Source organism: Phocoena phocoena, chromosome 2 (assembly GCF_963924675.1).
Source record: "Phocoena phocoena chromosome 2, mPhoPho1.1, whole genome shotgun sequence".
In the NCBI taxonomy this organism is placed as follows: Eukaryota; Metazoa; Chordata; class Mammalia; order Artiodactyla; family Phocoenidae; genus Phocoena; species Phocoena phocoena.
In genome coordinates, this window is record NC_089220.1 from 115,267,951 (window position 1) to 115,285,869 (window position 17,919).

At 44.5% G+C, this 17,919-nt stretch overlaps 1 protein-coding gene across 4 annotated transcripts in view; it reads left to right on the plus strand.

The window, feature by feature from the left end:
- Positions 1-16,988, plus strand: part of NEO1 (neogenin 1) — a 239,684-nt gene extending 222,696 nt beyond the window's left edge. For 3 of the 4 annotated variants that reach the window (XM_065871044.1, XM_065871046.1, XM_065871047.1), the window contains 6 exons: positions 3,956-4,194; positions 4,770-4,862; positions 8,774-8,932; positions 13,241-13,504; positions 15,561-15,697; positions 16,472-16,988. In XM_065871044.1, the coding sequence (XP_065727116.1) occupies positions 3,956-4,194; positions 4,770-4,862; positions 8,774-8,932; positions 13,241-13,504; positions 15,561-15,697; positions 16,472-16,555 (976 nt within the window). In that variant the 3' untranslated portion in view covers positions 16,556-16,988. The remainder of the gene's footprint in view (positions 1-3,955; positions 4,195-4,769; positions 4,863-8,773; positions 8,933-13,240; positions 13,505-15,560; positions 15,698-16,471) is intronic. The other variant, XM_065871048.1, reaches the window with a different exon arrangement.
- The last annotated feature ends 931 nt before the right edge of the window (positions 16,989-17,919 follow it).

The following is a 17,919-nucleotide window of genomic DNA, read 5'->3' on the forward strand; positions in this document are numbered from 1 at the left end:
AAGCCAGGGACAGAGTTACCTTGTAGATATAGTTCATTTAACTGAACCTCTCAAGTCACAGAGCCAAGTAGACAATCGATCTGGAGAGGAAAGTGGACAATGTCCAGCCTTGTTGGGGGCCCCTTTGGAAGACTGTCTCTGTGCACACAGTGAACCAGATGCACAGGAGTTTGTGGAATTTCATGGCACAAATGTCAGCTGAGATGGACGGAGACCATAGACCATAGACTCTAAATCTAAGCTTAAGAGTATTTTTAAAGAAGTGCTACCAAGTGTAGAAGTTGAGGTTGTGACTGCAGGAGGTGGGGTGGGGGGAATGCAGTGGAGAGATGTATTGATTAAATGAACGAGAAAGGATTACTTATAATCAGCATATCACATTAGCAGAGAGGTCAGGTGGCTGCTAGCTCTGAACTCCTCTGGGATTTTGAGGCTTGCGGCTAATTGTCTAGAGGAGATAGCAAGGTGATTCCATAATTTGGTGCTTGATAACAGCCTGCACTCCGGAACCGAGAGAATCCTTGACCCTAGGTCATATTCTACTCCTATCTCTGGCCAGCAAGACAGATGCCATAAAAAAGGAGATTCTTTGAGTTACCCCTAATAGCAAAAACACAGTACGGGTAATAGAACAACTTTAGTTGCAGTATCCTAAAGGATCGTAAGATGGAGGTATTGCTCCATAAAGAGAAAAGAGAAATTCACGTCTGTGTGATTATCATCAGACCTGGTCTGCCCAAGGCGAGGATGTGAGTATTTAATAACAATAAATCTGTTTGTTTTCAAAATAGAGGGCAAGTACTAGCTACCATCTGACTGCTACTAGTAATGGCTTTATGTCATTTTCTGTAGGTTATGTGATGTTTTAAATCTTTCTTTTGCCGAAATAAAATAGCTTTCTGTAGCTCACCTTCATCATTTTTCCAAGAGAATGGCGGCTCTCTTTATTAAGCCCCTTGACTGCTGCCTCTTACAGCTTTCCCTACCTACCTTTGACTGTAGAAAACTGTTTCTCTTTAAAACCTCAGAAATTACATTTTTCTATGCTACAACTTTTCTATAAGCTTCTTTTTCAGCATTTCCCATTTATCTTTATGAACTTGATTTTGCATCTAGTTTTAGACATCTTGAGATCTTTATTTAAAAGAATCTGGAAAAACAAAATGACAAAATTCCTTAATGTTTGGGGCGATTTAAAATTCAAAGTAAATAAAAAATAAAGTACTTAGTCTTCAGATTGAGAGGTAGGAAAATGAGTTTGTAATAGGCTCTGTACTCTGTATTTGCATCTGCAGGTCCTATAATTTGCGTCCCTTTGGCTAAAAGAATTGTATCAAGTCTTCATAGAGCTTTCCCCTCCTCCTCCCCCAGTGATCTGCTTTCCAAGTGTTCCATTGACCATCGAAAATATGTGAGCTTTTCTCAGTACTTTTCTTCCTCTTTAATACCTGAGACACCTCCCATTTCAATTGTAGCTGTTTATAGACTCTTACAACCTCAAAGCTGACAGAGTATTTAGAGTCTAGCCCCTTGTAGTTTCTCAGCACATCCCTCTATAGCCCCCTCACTCTCAAAAGATGAGAACTACCTCAGTGTGCCACCATCAAATCTAAAAACCTGTCCATGTTGGGAATAATCATTTTCTCCCCCTTCCTCCTGTCGGAGACCAGTTCTCCACTTACTGTCTGGATCCCAGTGTCTCCTGCTTTCTAAGACCTTGTACTTGTGGTTGTTCCTTTCTCCAGCACAGCTAACCTCTCACTCTCTGTTGGCTCTGCCCCTTCAGCATGTAAGTGTGCTCAAACTTCTTCTATCTTAAGAAATAATTATAACCCTTCCTCTGTTGCATGGTCCTTACCACCAACCACTTACAAATCTCTGTCTTTCCCTTCACCACAAATTTCTTGAATACTTGTCTACACTCACTTGTCCATTTTTTCACTGCCCATTCATGCTTCAGTCCTTTCTAATCCAAATTTTGCCCCTACTGCTTCAGCAGAATTGCTTTTGCTGAGGTCACCAGTGACTTCCATATTGCTAAAGCCAAAGGAAATTTTTCAGTCCTTATCTTAATCTCTCACCACTTAACACAGTCAACTACTCCTTCCTTCTTGAAACATTCTCTTGAATACATTCTCTTGTATTCTGTGATTGTGTGTTCATTTTCGCAGCCTCTCCAATCTACTCAGCCATCAAATACAGACATTCCTCAGGGCCTGGTCCTAGAATTACTCTCTTCTCCTTCTACGCTCTCTCCTAGTGATACTTGCTCCTTTGGCTTCATTTACTTCTGAATTTCAGCTACTCCCATATTCCTCTCTGTAGCCAAGGCCTCTCTCTTCTGAGTCTCAGGCTTGCCTCAGTCTCAGAACCAATTACCTGTTTTATGTTTCATCTGTAGTGTCTCAGAGCCACTTAGCATGTCCAAAACAATTTATAATCTTTTCTGTCAAACCTGCTTCTCCCCAGTGTTAGTAAATGGCTTAAGCCAGAGACCTCGGCATAATCCTTTATTCCTCTTGTTTCTTTATTCCTATCCTTTCCCACATCCATTTTTTCACCAAGTCTTGTCATTTTGGGCTCCTAAATAACTACCAAATCCCTCTGTTTCCTCCATTCTCACTGTCCCAGGCCACCGTCAGTCATGGCTGAGATTATTGCATTTGCATCCTAACTGCCCTCCTGTTTTGTCCCCTACCCCTCAAATCCATTCTTCACATCCCAGTTGGTTTAAATTTTTAACTCAGAGTTCATCTCCTTACTCTCCTGCTTAAAACCATTTAGGGGTTTCTCTTTACTCATAGAGGGAACTGCAGACTCTTGGCGTGGCTCTAAAAGCCCTTTATGATCTAATCCCTGCCCATCTTGCCAGCATCATTTCATATCATTCTGCCTATGGTTCCTACGCTGCCACCAGTCAGGACTTTTTACAGTCCCTCTAACACACCAGGCTGTTGCTCTGTGCTTCAGGGCTCTGACATAATCTGATTTTACCACCTGGAATGCACCTTCTGCCCTGTCCCATTTAGGTCTTAGCTTAAGTGTCACTTTTTCCTTCACATTTTTCCTGTCCACTGTATGTCCAGCTATTAAGAGGTTACTATAACACTTGGCATTTCATTAAGCTCAGAACATTTAAAAATAGTAGTTTAGGGCTTCCCAGGTGGCGCAGTGGTTGAGAGTCCACTTGCCGATGCAGGGGATGGGGGTTTGTGCCCTGGTCCGGGAGGATCCCACATGCCGCGGAGCGGCTGGGCCCGTGAGCCATGGCTGCTGAGCCTGTGCGTCCGGAGCCTGTGCTCCGCAACAGGAGAGGCCACAACAGTGAGAGGCCCACGTACCGCAAAAAAAAGAAAAAAAAAGTTCAGTGTCTGTCTTCCTCACTTGGCCAGAAGTGCTGAGGGTACAGCAATCCAGCGTAGGACCTGACATACAGCAGGTACCTAATAAATGCTTATTGAGTTGGGTGAGTGACTTAATGGAGAAACTAAGGCACAGAAAAGTCGATACTGTCATCCCCATTCTTGACTTAACCCAGTGGTGGTCCTAGTTTGAGTTACCTAAAATGGAGTTCCCTTCCTCCTTTATAAGCAGACTCTATGTCTACTCCATTGTTATATTTCTAGTTAACGGTGTCCTTTCTCTATTGATTGGAAACTTGGGGAGAAACCTTTTGCTTTAGAGATTATTTGATTCAAAAATGCTGTCTAATCTGCTTATACTCAAAAAGTTACAAGGCAATATTCAAATATGCCCATGTACATACCTCTAAATAATGTGGACAAAGCAGTGATACACTTACTACTCCCAGAAGGAAACTTCTTGACTCTGTTTTTCTTGTTTGTTTCTGATTTTGCCTGAAGCATCTCTCAGAAGGGAAGTTTTAATCATTGAAACCTTTTGACTAATAATATTCAAGAGTTACTTCTAAAAATCCTCTTAATTTTGTACCTAGGAAACGAGCTGCTTGCAAATCAGTGAATGGCTCCCACAAGTACAAAGGGAACTCCAAGGATGTAAAACCCCCAGACCTCTGGATCCATCATGAGAGACTGGAGCTGAAACCCATTGATAAGTCTCCAGACCCAAACCCCATCATGACTGATACTCCAATTCCTCGTAACTCTCAAGATATCACACCGGTTGACAATTCCATGGACAGCAACATCCATCAAAGGCGGAATTCATATAGAGGTGCAGGTTTTTCCCAAATGTTTGGAGACTATTTTCATTTAAACCATTTTCCATTTTGTAAGGTTGCCTTAATTTGGTGATTCCTATACGAGGTTAGGTTTAAAGAAATGTGTGTTACAGGATCAACCTCTGATGAAGAATAGCTAGCTTGTTGGGGGGAGAGGTTCTATACCCAGATGAGACAGTCTTCTAGCTCTGTTAGGTCTCTCATCGTGTTCACCAACCCGACACTCAAGCATTTGAGACAACGTAGCCTATGTCTGTGCATTTCATTCCATCCCTTCAGTGGGGCCCCAGCTCTCATTGTGGTGTTCAGCATGTTCTTGGTCTGGCTGCTCTCCCTCACAGACCTGCAGTGAAGCATGGTAGGCAGCGTTGTGTCAACTGAGTTGACTCAACAGGGACTCCTGTAATGCACTAATGGTCGTTTTCCTCTTTATTTCACTTCCTGCAGAACCACCTTGTCCCATTGTTGTTTGTGAGTCCTGAATCCCCCACTTGAAATGTTTTACTGCTGAGGCTGCTCATTGGCCTAGGGCACATGTTTGTAACCAGCCTCCATATTTGATGTCTAGGGCATGAATCAGAGGACAGCATGTCTACACTGGCTGGAAGGCGGGGAATGAGACCAAAAATGATGATGCCCTTTGACTCCCAGCCACCCCAGCGTAAGTTAAAAGCTTCTCTTTTCCCGAGGGCTGCCAATCTATCCAGTCATGTTGGGGAACAACTATCAGTGATCTCTTTGACTTCACTTGATCCTAACACAAAAAATAATCTACCAAAGCTTTGGCACCATGAGGGAATAAGTATCCAGCATTTGCCGTATTTTGCAATTAATATTTATTCTTGCAAGTAGCTTCTTTAATTTCAGTGCAAATAAGCTAAGAAGCCAATTTCTACAAGTCTCCCAGGCATTAGGGAAGTGACCAGTCTCTTTTAAAGTACATCGAATCTCTGTAGGAGAGATGGGGCTGAAGATGGCTAGATGTCACAGTATTCCTTAGGCTTCCCGATACATAATCAGTGTTGATAGGCACCTGCGGAATTTTTTTTTAGTTAATAGACGTTATATTTTAGAGGAGTTTTAGGTGGACAACATGGAGTTTTTAAAGCAATATTTTTCAACCTTATCTGACCCATGCTTCACTTTGATAAGCATGAAAGTTGCCCAGCCTCCTTTAATAATATTTGAAACTCAAAATAAGTTAACTGTCATGATTAAAAAACCAAAAAGCAATGGGACAGACCAATTATATTTTTAAACTAGTGTTTCTTCTCCTTTGTTACTGTTTTCAAGGTGGGGAAGCCTTTCAGATTAGCTGGCACAATGGGACTTCCAGTTGAGGGTCCTCTGTGCCATTCTAGAGAGATAAGAAGCCACTTGCCTACCAATATCAAGTTTAAAAAACGATTTGATCTTGAAGTTATTTGCTCTGGACTGAACAGTAGGTTAGTAAACATTAACACTGTCAGGTGCCTAGATTCAAATCCTGAAAGATCACTTTTTAATTTAACCTAAATGAGCTTTTAGATTTTTATTCATTTCTTAAAAGATGTCCCATTTCAGAACTATTAACCATCCCTGTTAACAAGTGACAGAGATTTTAAATAATCACAGATATCCTACGCACAGAAGATAGCACCATATACTTGGAAACTGGTGGAATCCCTGAGAGTGTAAACGTCTGCACACACGCTGTCACTTGCACGAGATTCTAAAAATCAGCTTTGAAAGGGAAAGGGCCAATTTGCTAACAGGTCATTTCTGCACAAAGTAGTTTTTGCTTAGGCTCCATGATAAAAAAAAGAGGGGCCTGTACTTCGAAGTGTGCAAGGAAAAGCGGTTTCCCTCTCATCAGAGGTGCCCTGGACGGGGTCCCCAAGTTTAGAAGTGTCCAAAAAGAGTAAATTATTCCATTCCAGTTGCTTTTGATTTATAAGAAGATGGTAGCTTGACTACTTACTTGTTTGTTTTATATAAGACTTTAGTTCTTGCCTGCACTGGCTTATTTTTAAAACTTGTAAAATTTGACTAACCCTATTCCTAGATTTGTTATTTTTAAATATGTTACACAGAAAAGATGTGCTGTACTAGTTGATAGCATTCCTGTTTTTTTTCTTTTTTTGGTGGTGGGAAGGAGTATGCATAAAGGTACAGTATTACTTAATTTGTGCCTCAACAGTTGGGTGGGTGAGTGGATCCTTTAATTCAAGAATCTGAAACCCAAATTTACTTGTGATATACTTGTGATCTTCAGGTTTAGAGATATGCTTTTCGCCACGTGGCTTCAATCCTTTTTCACAAGCTGGGATTCCCTGGAGTCTGCATCCCCCATCCACCTACCATGGCTTTAAATGTCTGAGCACTGTTGAGAAAGGCTTGGTGGTGTCAGGATGAGGTTCCATCAAAGGCCTTGCACCAGAAGCTTTGGATTCTGATTCAGCTAATAGCTAATGATTGCCAACTGTATTCTAGACAGACACTTTTCACATTTTTAATTTACTTAATTTGGAAAAACTGGCAATGCCTTAAAGTCAACTTTGTTTTTCTTTTGTGAGAGTTCTCTGTACCTAAAACACTTTCAAGTTGCACTTCCTAGATAAAAATCAGGAGGCTTTTTCCCTCACCCTAGCCTTAATTCTGGAAAACATTGATTCTGAAACACCCTACTTCTGAAAACTACCTGTCTTCCCCTGGAGGAGATGCTGACTGCCAAGCTGCCCTAAGACCTCTGCTCAGCCAGATTTTCCAAGTTGTATTTTATTCCAAGGGACCACCTGCAGCTTCTGATCCCTGAGGGCAGGGAAAGCCCCTGATTAGTTTCCCAGGCCTTGAGGTGGGGAGAGGCAGCACTGCTCCAGGGTCCCTGGCTGGTTGTGCCACCTGCTTGTTTGCACGTGGCAAAGAGAAAGCTGCAGAATAAAGGCCTCAATTTTTTTTTTTTTTTTTTTTTGCGGTACGTGGGCCTCTCACTGTTGTGGCCTCTCCCGTTGCGGAGCACAGGCGCCGGACGCGCAGGCTCAGCGGCCATGGCTCACGGGCCCAGCCGCTCCGTGGCATGTGGGATCCTCCTGGACCAGGGCACAAAGCCGTGTCCCCTGCATCGGCAGGCGGACTCTCAACCACGGCGCCACCAGGGAAGCCCAAGGCCTCTATTTTATTGACTGGGATTTTCTTCACCAGTCGTGTTGAGTGGCTCCCCAAGGATCTAGGGAGATTCTTGGTGACAAGGCATTTTAAGAGACTCCAAAGGCAAGTTAAGTTTTATCACAAAGTTTGTGAAGTCCTTGCCTAAAGGGAAGAATAAAAAGATCCCATGTGTTCCTAGCCAACCCTGCCTGTTTACCTGTTTGGGGGATTTAGAGCTGGTTATCTTGATGTTAAACATTCTGCTTCTCCAGCTACTCTATGGGAGTACCTAAGAAAAGTTTATATCCCAACTGGGCTTCTGATTTTGTTTGTTTGCATCTCTGGGATTGATAATGAAGCCTCATTAAAGAAGCACTTTGTCTTCATAGAAAGTTGTATGTGGAACATCTGTGTGAAAATTTGGATTTGTTTGCTAAATGCAGCAAATTGAATTCCTTAGCCAGTGTGGGAAGGAAAGAGGCAATTTAGGAAAAATCCGTTTATCTTTTAATATGTGAATGGATGTGGCTGAGCTCCCAGACTGGAAGCAGGAAGAGATGGTGCCCTAGGCCTGTGTTTCATGCTTTTAGTACTAGATTGTAACGTAAGAATTCAGTTCCACTTGCATTCCTTTTAAGATGAAAGCTGATTAAACAGCTACTTATTCATTCAGCCTAAATACCTATTTCATGCTTCATTCAGCAAGTAAGAAAAGACAGAATGAATTAGGAATATACTCAAAGGAAAAGGGACTTCTGTCTTTTTTTTTTTTTTTTTTTATGCGTTACGCGGGCCTCTCACTGTTGTGGCCTCTCCCGTTGCGGAGGACAGGCTCCGGACGCGCAGGCTCAGCGGCCATGGCTCACGGGCCCAGCCGCTCCGCGGCATGTGGGATCTTCCCAGACCGGGGCACGAACCCGTGTCCCCTGCATCGGCAGGCGGACTCTCAACCACTGCGCCACCAGGGAAGCCCGGGACTTCTGTCTTTTTAAGCAAGAGAAAAAAATAATAGATACCCAAACCACCATTTATTTGCTTATGGATTTATATTTTATGAAATATTCAAGGAGATATTTTTAATAACTCATATAATCCATATTTATTGTAGAAAAATTGGAAAATAAAGATAAACCAAAAGAAATTTTTTTTTTGATTCTTCACCACTCTTCCCCACAAGATAATCACTGTTAACATTTTAGTAAAAATCATCAGGGTTTTTTCTTTCTGTGTATATCTAGAGACATATGCATAGGAGTGTGTTGATTTTTTAAAGCAAGTATAAAACCCACATGGCTAATTGTCCAAATTCAGCCATCTGCCACCAAAAAGCCAAGGAAGTGGTCGTACAGTATGGGAGGGGGGCGCGGGGTAACTGCTCTTGAACTGTGATATGTGTGTGTCTGTGCAAGCATGTTAAGCATTTCTCTGTCTTGTGTTCATTCACAGCTGTGATTAGTGCCCATCCCATCCATTCCCTCGATAACCCTCACCATCATTTCCACTCCAGCAGCCTCGCTTCTCCAGCTCGCAGTCATCTCTACCACCCGGGCAGCTCATGGCCCATTGGCACATCCATGTCCCTTTCAGACAGGGCCAATTCCACAGGTGAGAGATGAGGATGGAGCCCCAGGTGGAAAGCATTCCAAAAAGCATCGGCAGGCTGCAATGGGGAGGACTTGCCCTGCTTAGAACAATTTGGAATTTTTTTTCAGTGTTATTTGTTTATCATAACGTTTCTGTTACTGACTCAAATTTGTTTCTATAAAATTCAGTCCATTTTTTTCCCCTACGTTTTAAGTGCTTAGGGCAAGGTGTTGTTTTAGTAAAAACGTAACTCTAATCACATAACCATGTCTTGTTCCATCATCTTGCCTCTTAATTCTGTCATATTTTCAGTTTGTTTATTTTTTTAATCCTCCAGTTTGAAAGGAAAATGTATTCTGGGTGATTTTCAGACACTAGATGTTGCCTTTGCCTAATGTTGGGAAGGTTCTTAGGGCAGCCATAAGGTAGTTCTAATGTTAGGCCTTAATTATTTACTTCTGCCATGTACCAAAGTAAGAGCAACACCTGGGGACAGCAGGGCCAGTGGCCATGTTGAGCTTGTGCATATTGTAAACCTCAGGTTGCCTAGTGGATTACTGAAATTAGAAAGGGCTCACAGGCATAGATCATCTCTAAAAATAGATAGGAAATTAGCCTGACAATCTGCAGTGTATTTAAAGATATACATTGCCAGACTAACATGTCCCAGTTTGGAAATCTTAAGAAACAGCTGTATCGAAACAGTTTTAAGGAAGAAAAAGTGAAGGTGAGAGGACAGCAAATGGAATAAATACTGTTCCTCATTAATTGAAAATTAATTTCCACCTTCTCAGTTTTAAGGTGCAAAAAAAACCACTTCTCATCTATACAGTGTACTCTTTTTCCATCATTTGAAACTTATCTTTTAATAGTTACATATGTTACTAGTAGAACTAAGTTTTGGTAGTTCTGGAAAATAAGGGAATTTCAAGTGAATTCCATTTTAAAAGAACCTCAAAACTTCGTGCTAGAAGCTTGGGTTGCCAGTAACATCCCTTCCTCCTTAACGTTTTGATCAATTATAAACATACCCAAAGCATCAAATGGAGGTCAAAGCTTATTAAGAGATGCCTGATAACTCCGAAAGTTATCTACTCCCAAACCTTTACTTGGTTTGGAGAATGCTGCTTGAACTCATGTCTAAAATTGGTCTCCCCCTCCCTCCAAATCCAGGTGTGGGGTCCTGCCTTTAGGGAAAGACAGTCTACAGGAGGCTATGGAGAACCAAAGGCTGCCTCACAGACATAATCTCAGACAGAACAGACAAGAAAGCAGCCCTCCAAACCTGCTCTTAGAAAGTGGTTTTTGTGTCCTGACTCTGTTTCTCCATTTTTAAGGCAGAAAGGCCTCACCCACTGGGACATGGGCCTACCTAAGTGCATGGCAGGGTCTTCCCATCAGATCAGCCCCCTCCTCCTCCCTCTTGGACAAGGAGGGGGTTGAAGGTTGGCAAGAAGCATAGGGCTCTCGCCCACCCCTCGTCCAAGTGGTCCAGTGTTGATAAAAGCTTGGTTCTGTATGGATTCAGGCGGAAAGCGAAAAGAGGAAAAGTAACTATTTGTACCACTAAAGGGTTTCCTGTTCTAATGACCAGAGGAGATAAAAGAAGGTAAAACTTGTAATGGAGCTACTGAAGATAGATTTGAAATGTAGAGCAGGTATCTAGAAGTGATCAAAGTTCTCCTCCTGTTGTGTTTTCCTGTGTTTCTAGAGCCCAATATTACCACAGACCTGTAGATGTGGGCTTGGCATGAGTAGACCTTGTCCAGGGCCATCTTTGCTCTTGAGGGCATTGGCTGTGTCTTTTCCTTGGACATTTACTATGTCACTACCACCTGATGCAGAAAGCGTGCTTTCCACTTGCCCAAGCGCTCGGCCACTGTTCACTTTGTGTGTCTTAGACAACTCTGAGAGGTCAGTCGGGAAGTAGGGTCCCTCACCAAAGCAGAAATTTTAGTTACAACATACTTTTCCTCGTGGGCCAGAGGTGTTGCACAATTTCAGGGCACACCCTTCACAGAGAATACAGTGTGCTGGTACCCTCTGGAGTTGCTCCACACTCTGGTTCACGTAGGCAACCCTCTTTTCCTTTTTCATGTTTCCCACCATTTCTGGCCCTCAGAAGCATATGCATCAAATTAAGGCAGTTGAGACATCCAAGGTAGGCCTGTGTGCCCAGAGCTGACCTAACATATCTGCCAGTACAGTCTGACATGGTCCAGGCCAGAGCCTGCTTTTTCTCTCCTCATCCTTGTAACCCTCGCTAACCAGCTTCCACCCGGCCCAGGATCACACAGGGTGGGACCAGCAGCTCCCCAGGTGTGGTGATAGCTGACCTGAGCAAGCGTAAGAAGTGAGATCCTCAGCGAACCCCTGGAAAGGACAAGAAGTGACCTAGGCCTGGGAGGGTTATCACAGCCAGGCTCTCAACACTTGGGGAGGGTGTATGAGTCCCTCATTGCTGGGACCCAAGGCCTTTAAGTTAAGGGAGTAGCACTCATGACTGCCATGGCCCATCTCCTGAGAGCCCAAGGGAACAGATTCATTGCTATCTCAGCAACAAAGGCAGGGAAAGGTTGGATTTCTGCAGATTGCTCATGCATTACTGCTTAAAAGGGTTTATTTTCCTTAATAAGGTTGAGGACGCTAGGAATCAAGGGAGGCCCTCCTTCAGGCTACCTGGTGCAGCCTATGGCCCTGAGGTGGTATCCTCCAGACCCCTCCTCAGGGTGGGGATGGTGATCTGCACCAGCTCACACTATTTGAAAGGTCTTCCTCATATGGCCTCCCTGGGACTTGGTGCTGCTTCTGCCCCTGCAGAGTCGGGGGACAGGTGCTATTGGGCATGGAAGAGCAGTGTGATGTGTATTGGATGGAGCATGGACTTGGGACTCGGGCAGGGATTCGGAATCCTGCCCCATTGGTTCTGTGTCCTTGGGCGGTGCTTAACCTCCCAGTGTCTAATGAGTTACTGGAGGATTGAATGAGCTAATGAGTATAAAGCACTTAGCATGGTGCCTGGCTCAGAGTAAGCACTCGGGTAATTTACAAAGAAAAGAACCTTATCAATTACTCAAACCCTGTGTATACCACTTTACATACATTTTCTTAATTAATCCTCGGTGAATTATGTGTTATTCTCCCTATTTTTATAGGTGAAGAAACAGATTCAGAGATTTGGTGACTGCCAAGTTCGCTCAGTCTGTGTGTAGAGATTAGGGTTCAGGTCTATCTGACTCCAAAGCCAGTGCTTTTACTACCCCCCATGCTGCCTTCCAGAACAACTCTGACCCCTCTTCACATATTTTGAGATTTTTGTCATGTTCTTGAGTTTTTCCCGTCTCCAGGCTTTTTCTTTCTCTGGACCCCCAAATACCTCATGGCATGATCTTAAAGCCATTTACAGACCTCTGGACTGTTTGGTTGTCCAGGTCTCACTTGAGCTGTGGGGCTGTTGCTCAGGGGAGGGTGTGCACAGTAGCCAGAGAGCGTGCAGGGCCTGTGTGCCTCTCCTGCAGTGACCACCAGGCCTCGCAGGCAGAGCTGGTCCTTGTCAGGTACCCAGCCAGTCTTGGTGGTAAGACATGTTGTCTGTGAAAGGCTAGTCTCTGAGACTGTCAATCAATGACTGAAATTTTCAGTTTTCTTTTCTTCTTCCTTTTATTTATTTACTTACTTACTTACTTACTTACGGTTGCGTTGGTCTTGGTTGCTACATGCGGGCTTTCTCTAGTTGCGGCCAGCGGGAGCTACTCTTCACTGAGGTGCGCAGGCTTCTCATTGCGGTGGCTTCCCTTGTTGCAGAGCACAGGCTCTAGGCACATGGGCTCAGTAGTGGCTCGCGGACTCTAGAGCACAGGCTCAGTAGTTGTGGTGCACAGGCTTAGTTGCTCCACGGCATGTGGGATCTTCCCAGACCAGGGCTCGAACCCGTGTCCCCTGCATTGGCAGGCAGATTCTTAACCACTGTGCCACCAGGGAAGTCCCTTCTTTCTTCTTATTTACATCTTAATAGACAACATCTCAGGAACCTTGATATGTGCTCCATAGTGAGTACTGGGAAGAACTTTAAATGTGTAAAATTGTGACCACTTGGTTGTGTAGGTGAAACAAATCCAGCATTTGGTTGACAAAATTGTTCGGGATGCTTAGATCAGACTGTTCTTACTTAGCCTTGACAGTGGTGCTAATCCATGTTCCCTTGGACTAGCATTGATCCTAAGTGCTTATTGAGCTGGTTTCAGGAGCCCTTAGAGGTAGCCAGAACCCTGGAATGTGCATATGTTCAATGGTAAAATAAATGCTAACATTTGGACTTTCCTGCTGTAGAATCTGTTCGAAACACCCCCAGCACTGACACCATGCCAGCCTCCTCGTCTCAGACATGTTGTGCTGATCACCAGGATCCTGAAGGTGCTACCAGCTCCTCTTACTTGGCCAGCTCCCAAGAGGAAGATTCAGGCCAGAGTCTTCCTACAGCCCACGTTCGCCCTTCCCACCCACTGAAGAGCTTTGCTGTGCCAGCAATCCCTCCCCCAGGTCCTCCCACCTATGATCCAGCGTTGCCAAGCACACCGTTACTATCCCAGCAAGGTGAGTGGGGACAGCAGCACCACTGGAGGGGCCCTTTGGCTCCGGCTTATGGCGCAAGTCCCCTCTTCTTTGCAGAGGAACAAAGCAAATGTCCTCCAAGCTGATCCCTGCAATTTAGTGTTGCAGGGTGCATTGCCCCTCTCAGGGAGTGTAAGGGCTCCTCCTTTGGGAACATACATAAACCAGAGAATAATTTGGCAGGGAGCAAGGGCTGGTTTTCTGAATTGTGTTTTGGGTGCAGAGTCCTTGGCGGTAAAAGCCAGTGGCATGGGTATGAACAACAGATGTGGTCTGTCCAGCCTCCTCCCAGAGTTGCCTCACTCCATAGGGTTCCTGCCAGCTGGAGAAGGGTCAGGAAGGCCAAGACTTAGAAACAAGCAAGAACCTTAGAGTGGAGGAATAACCCTGCAGAAGGAAAGTTAACTCCTCGAGTTCACCCAGCTCAGCAAAAGCCCTCTCACCTCCAAGGCGTGCTTTCTGCCTCCTACTCTTTCACATTTTTCTCTATTATGATGGTTTGTTTCAGAATAAATCACTGGTTTTCAGGCTTTCTGGTCTCAGGACGCTTTTTAACTCTTACAAGCTGTTGTAGCTGCACAAGAGCTTTTCTTCACATGGGTTGTACCTATCATGATTTACTATATTAGAAATCAAAACAGATTTGAAAACTATTCATTTAAAAATAGCAATAAATCTATCATGTTAAGATAAATAGCATATTTTTCCTGAAAAATAACTATTTCATAATAAAGAGTAGCATTGTCTTATATTTGTGCAGATCTCTTTAATGTCTGGCTTAATAGAAGACAGCTGGATTCTCACACCTGCTTCCGCATTTAATCTGTTGCAATATGTTGTTTAGGTTGAAGAAAATCTGGCCTCACAGATATGTAGTTGGAAAAGGGAAGATTATTTTTATAACCTTTAAAGACAACTGTGGATATTCTTTTTTGGTACTACGGCAAACTCAACAAGTTGTAGTTTCTTATAGGTTTGTTTGTAATGTGGAATCAGAAACCATATAATTATTTGTACTCTGTTCCAATAAATCCATATATCTTGTACTTTGAATGCGCGGTACTGAACATCACATGTTGGTCTTTGGAAAGTAATGGTTCACTAAGTTACACAGATCCTCCGAATTTTGATACATTTTGTTAAACAGTATCTAAAAATACATTCATTAATATCAGCAATGTCTAGAAGTATTGGGAAGCTCTCAAGCTCATGGTGGCAGATACAAGTTTTTCAAAATTCTGATTTTTCACTTTAAACTTAAATTTTATCATTGAAAATAAGTACTGTCTGTTGTTTTCCCTGAAGTGACTGACTTTACTTCATTCACTTTCTAGAAAATATCTGCCAAATGCTCAAGTCTGAATAACCGGTTTGTGTGTCAGTCTTTCTCTGACCTAACATTGATGTTTCGTGATGAAAGCAGCAGTTCAGCTCACAACTCAATTACAAGTCCCTTTACTGAAGACAGCTATCATGCTTTGGTGTACAGCAGAAGTATTTTACCCATATTTCTATTTTAGAATATTTAAAAGATGTGTAATCAAGGTTGAGATTTCATAACATAATTTTTGCTACTTCATTAACGATGATCTTAAACTGGCTCTTTTTAAACTTGCAAGTCTGCATGTCCGTGAATGACTTGACAGGTTGGTGCCACTGCCTTAATTTGTACTAAGGCTCCAGCAGTTTTACCCACTGTTGCTTTTGTACCATTGGTGGAAGGGCAAAAACTGTCTTGGCATTATTATGAAAAGAGTTTTGACCTCCCAGATATCCTGCCAGGGGCCCTTGGGTCACCACACTTTGAGAGCAACTGGACTAGGAGATGTGCTTTCTAAAGCCAAATGGAACATTTGGCCTCTTGGATGCCCTGCTTTCTCCCTCCTGCCATCTTGTTCCAGGGCCTTTTCAGAGCAGGATCTCTGCCCTGGGTCTGGGTGCATCCCTCACCCTTAGCAGCCTTTGGACCTTGGGTACCTTCGTGAGGTCTGGGGGAGCAAGCTCAGCCACACACCTGATGGTGCCCTTTCCCCCTCAGCTCTAAACCATCACATTCACGCGGTGAAGACGGCCTCCATTGGGACTTTAGGAAGGAGCCGGCCTCCTATGCCAGTGGTGGTTCCCAGTGCCCCTGAAGTGCAGGAGACCACAAGGATGCTGGAAGACTCCGAGAGTGTGAGTTCGCAGGGCCACCAGCCCCGCCAGGATGACTAGGTGCATGTCCCAAGGCCTGAGAGTGCGCTGGGCACGCTGATACTCTGTGCTGGCCCAGAAGTGTGAGGCAGAGTCGCTCACTCACTCATCAGGCGAGCACTGAGCAGCTCCTGTGAGCTGGGGCTGTGCTGAGGGTTTGATCTGCTTGGATTAGCTTGTCACACCAGCCCACCCACCTGCCTTCCTTTTAACTGTGTCCTGTCTCTCTGGTCCTCTTGTCTTGGTTTGAACCATCCACGTGTTCTTTTTCCCCTTAGTCCCCCTTCATGACCTTTCCTGAGCAGGATGCTGGAGAGGAACGTGCCTGCATGGTTGCTGTCAAAACAAAAATCAACAGGGTCTCTCCTTGATCTTTCACTCCCACATTCCAATAAATATGTTCTGCCTCTGCATTTCCAGGTACAGGACTCTCTTAGGAGGAGAGCTTGGGGCCCAGAGATACAGGGGACATACCAACTGTGTTGGGTCCAACAGAGACTAGAAGGGACGAGTGAGGTCCTCGTGACCCTGGCAGTGTGGGTTGGAGGAAAGGCATTCTGCAGTGGAAAGAAATGAGTGGTTGCTGGCTTGGGCACATCCTGCAACCTCTGATGCTGCTGGGCCAGCAGGGGCGTGGGTGGTCCAGTCTCTTAGGCAGTGTTGTCACTGACCACTTGACGCTTTGACGTCTCTCTGTGGGCCCTCGTTCTGGACGGCTGCTTGGACTGTGCCTGGTAACTGTTCTCTTTTCTGTAGAGCTATGAACCAGATGAGCTGACCAAAGAGATGGCCCACCTGGAAGGACTGATGAAGGACCTAAATGCCATCACGACAGCATGACGACCTTGACCGGGACGTGACTCCAGACCTGAGTCTAGAAGTCTTGGGACTTAGCCTTGAAAACAAGGAGTTGTACAGAGCACGAGAGGACAGCACTTGAAAACACAGAGTGAGCAGGCCGCCGGCCAGCACCCCCGCGTGAGGCCAGCTCCAGGCCTGGCCGCCTGCCTTCTCCCGGTCGGCCTGGAAGACGCCGTGTCAAGGCAGCTTCCCTTTGCCTGCCGACACCCTGCAGGACTGGGCACCATGGGCCAAAATTTTGTGTCCAGGGAAGAGGCAAGAAGTGCAACCTCTGTTTCACTTTGTGGTCAGGCTGTGTCTTCATGCTGCGACGGCATCGCCTTTATGGAGTGTAGACGTTGGCATTTATGTACAATTTTATTTGTGTCCTATTTTATTTTACCTTCAAAAGAAAAACACTATCAAAAACCAAGGAAGTCTGTGGTGTTCTCCACAAGTGGTTGACGTTTGACTACTTGTTTGAATTATGTATGGAAAGTCATTGACAGTGTGGGTTGTTCCAGGGGTTGGCTTGTTTTGTGTTTTTGTTTTTATTTTTGATTCTGAGTCATTGCATCCTCTACCAGCTGTTAATCCATCACTTTGAGAGGGGGGAGGAAATGTTGCATTGCTGTTTGTAAGCTTTTTTATTTTTTTTATTATAATTATTAAAGGCCTGACTTTCTCCTCTCATCACTGTGAGATTACAGATCTATCTGAATGAAATGTAACATTGAAAAGACTTGTTTGTTGCTTTCTGTGCAGTTGCAGTATTGGGGTGGGGGGGCATTGGGGGGGTTGGGAACTGGAAATGGAGGGGCTGCTGAGGTCCTGTGAATGTTTCAGTCATTGTACTTCCTTCCAGAAGCCTGCAGAGAATGGAAGCATCTTCTTTATTGTCCTGGCATGTCCATCTCTATTGTCACTAAGTTGCAACTGGAGTTTCATTTGGATCTAGTTAAAAATTTCTTCTGTGCAATAGGTGGGTTCGAGGATGTAGCTGCCCTGGTGTCTTGGTCATATCCTGATAAGAATGTCCACGCTGAGGAGTCAGGCGCTGTATTGCAGGAGTGATGGCAGGACAGGGCACGAGCCTGGCCGAGTTCCTGGGAAATCGGAGAAGAGGTTAGAGACCCTTTCCTGCTGTTACCATGTGTTCCCTTCGGGGAAGTCAGAGGTTAAGGAGGGAACTTTGTTCCCATGTAGGACTCCTTGCTTCTCCCTAGTTCCTGTCTTCAGCCAGTCCAGCTCTCACTTCCACGCCTCAGAGCCCCACGGGGGAGGCGTTAGCAAGAATGAAGCAGGCAGGGGCTGCAGCACCAGTGAGGCTCCCCACTTCTTTCTGAACACTGTTCTGTACGTAG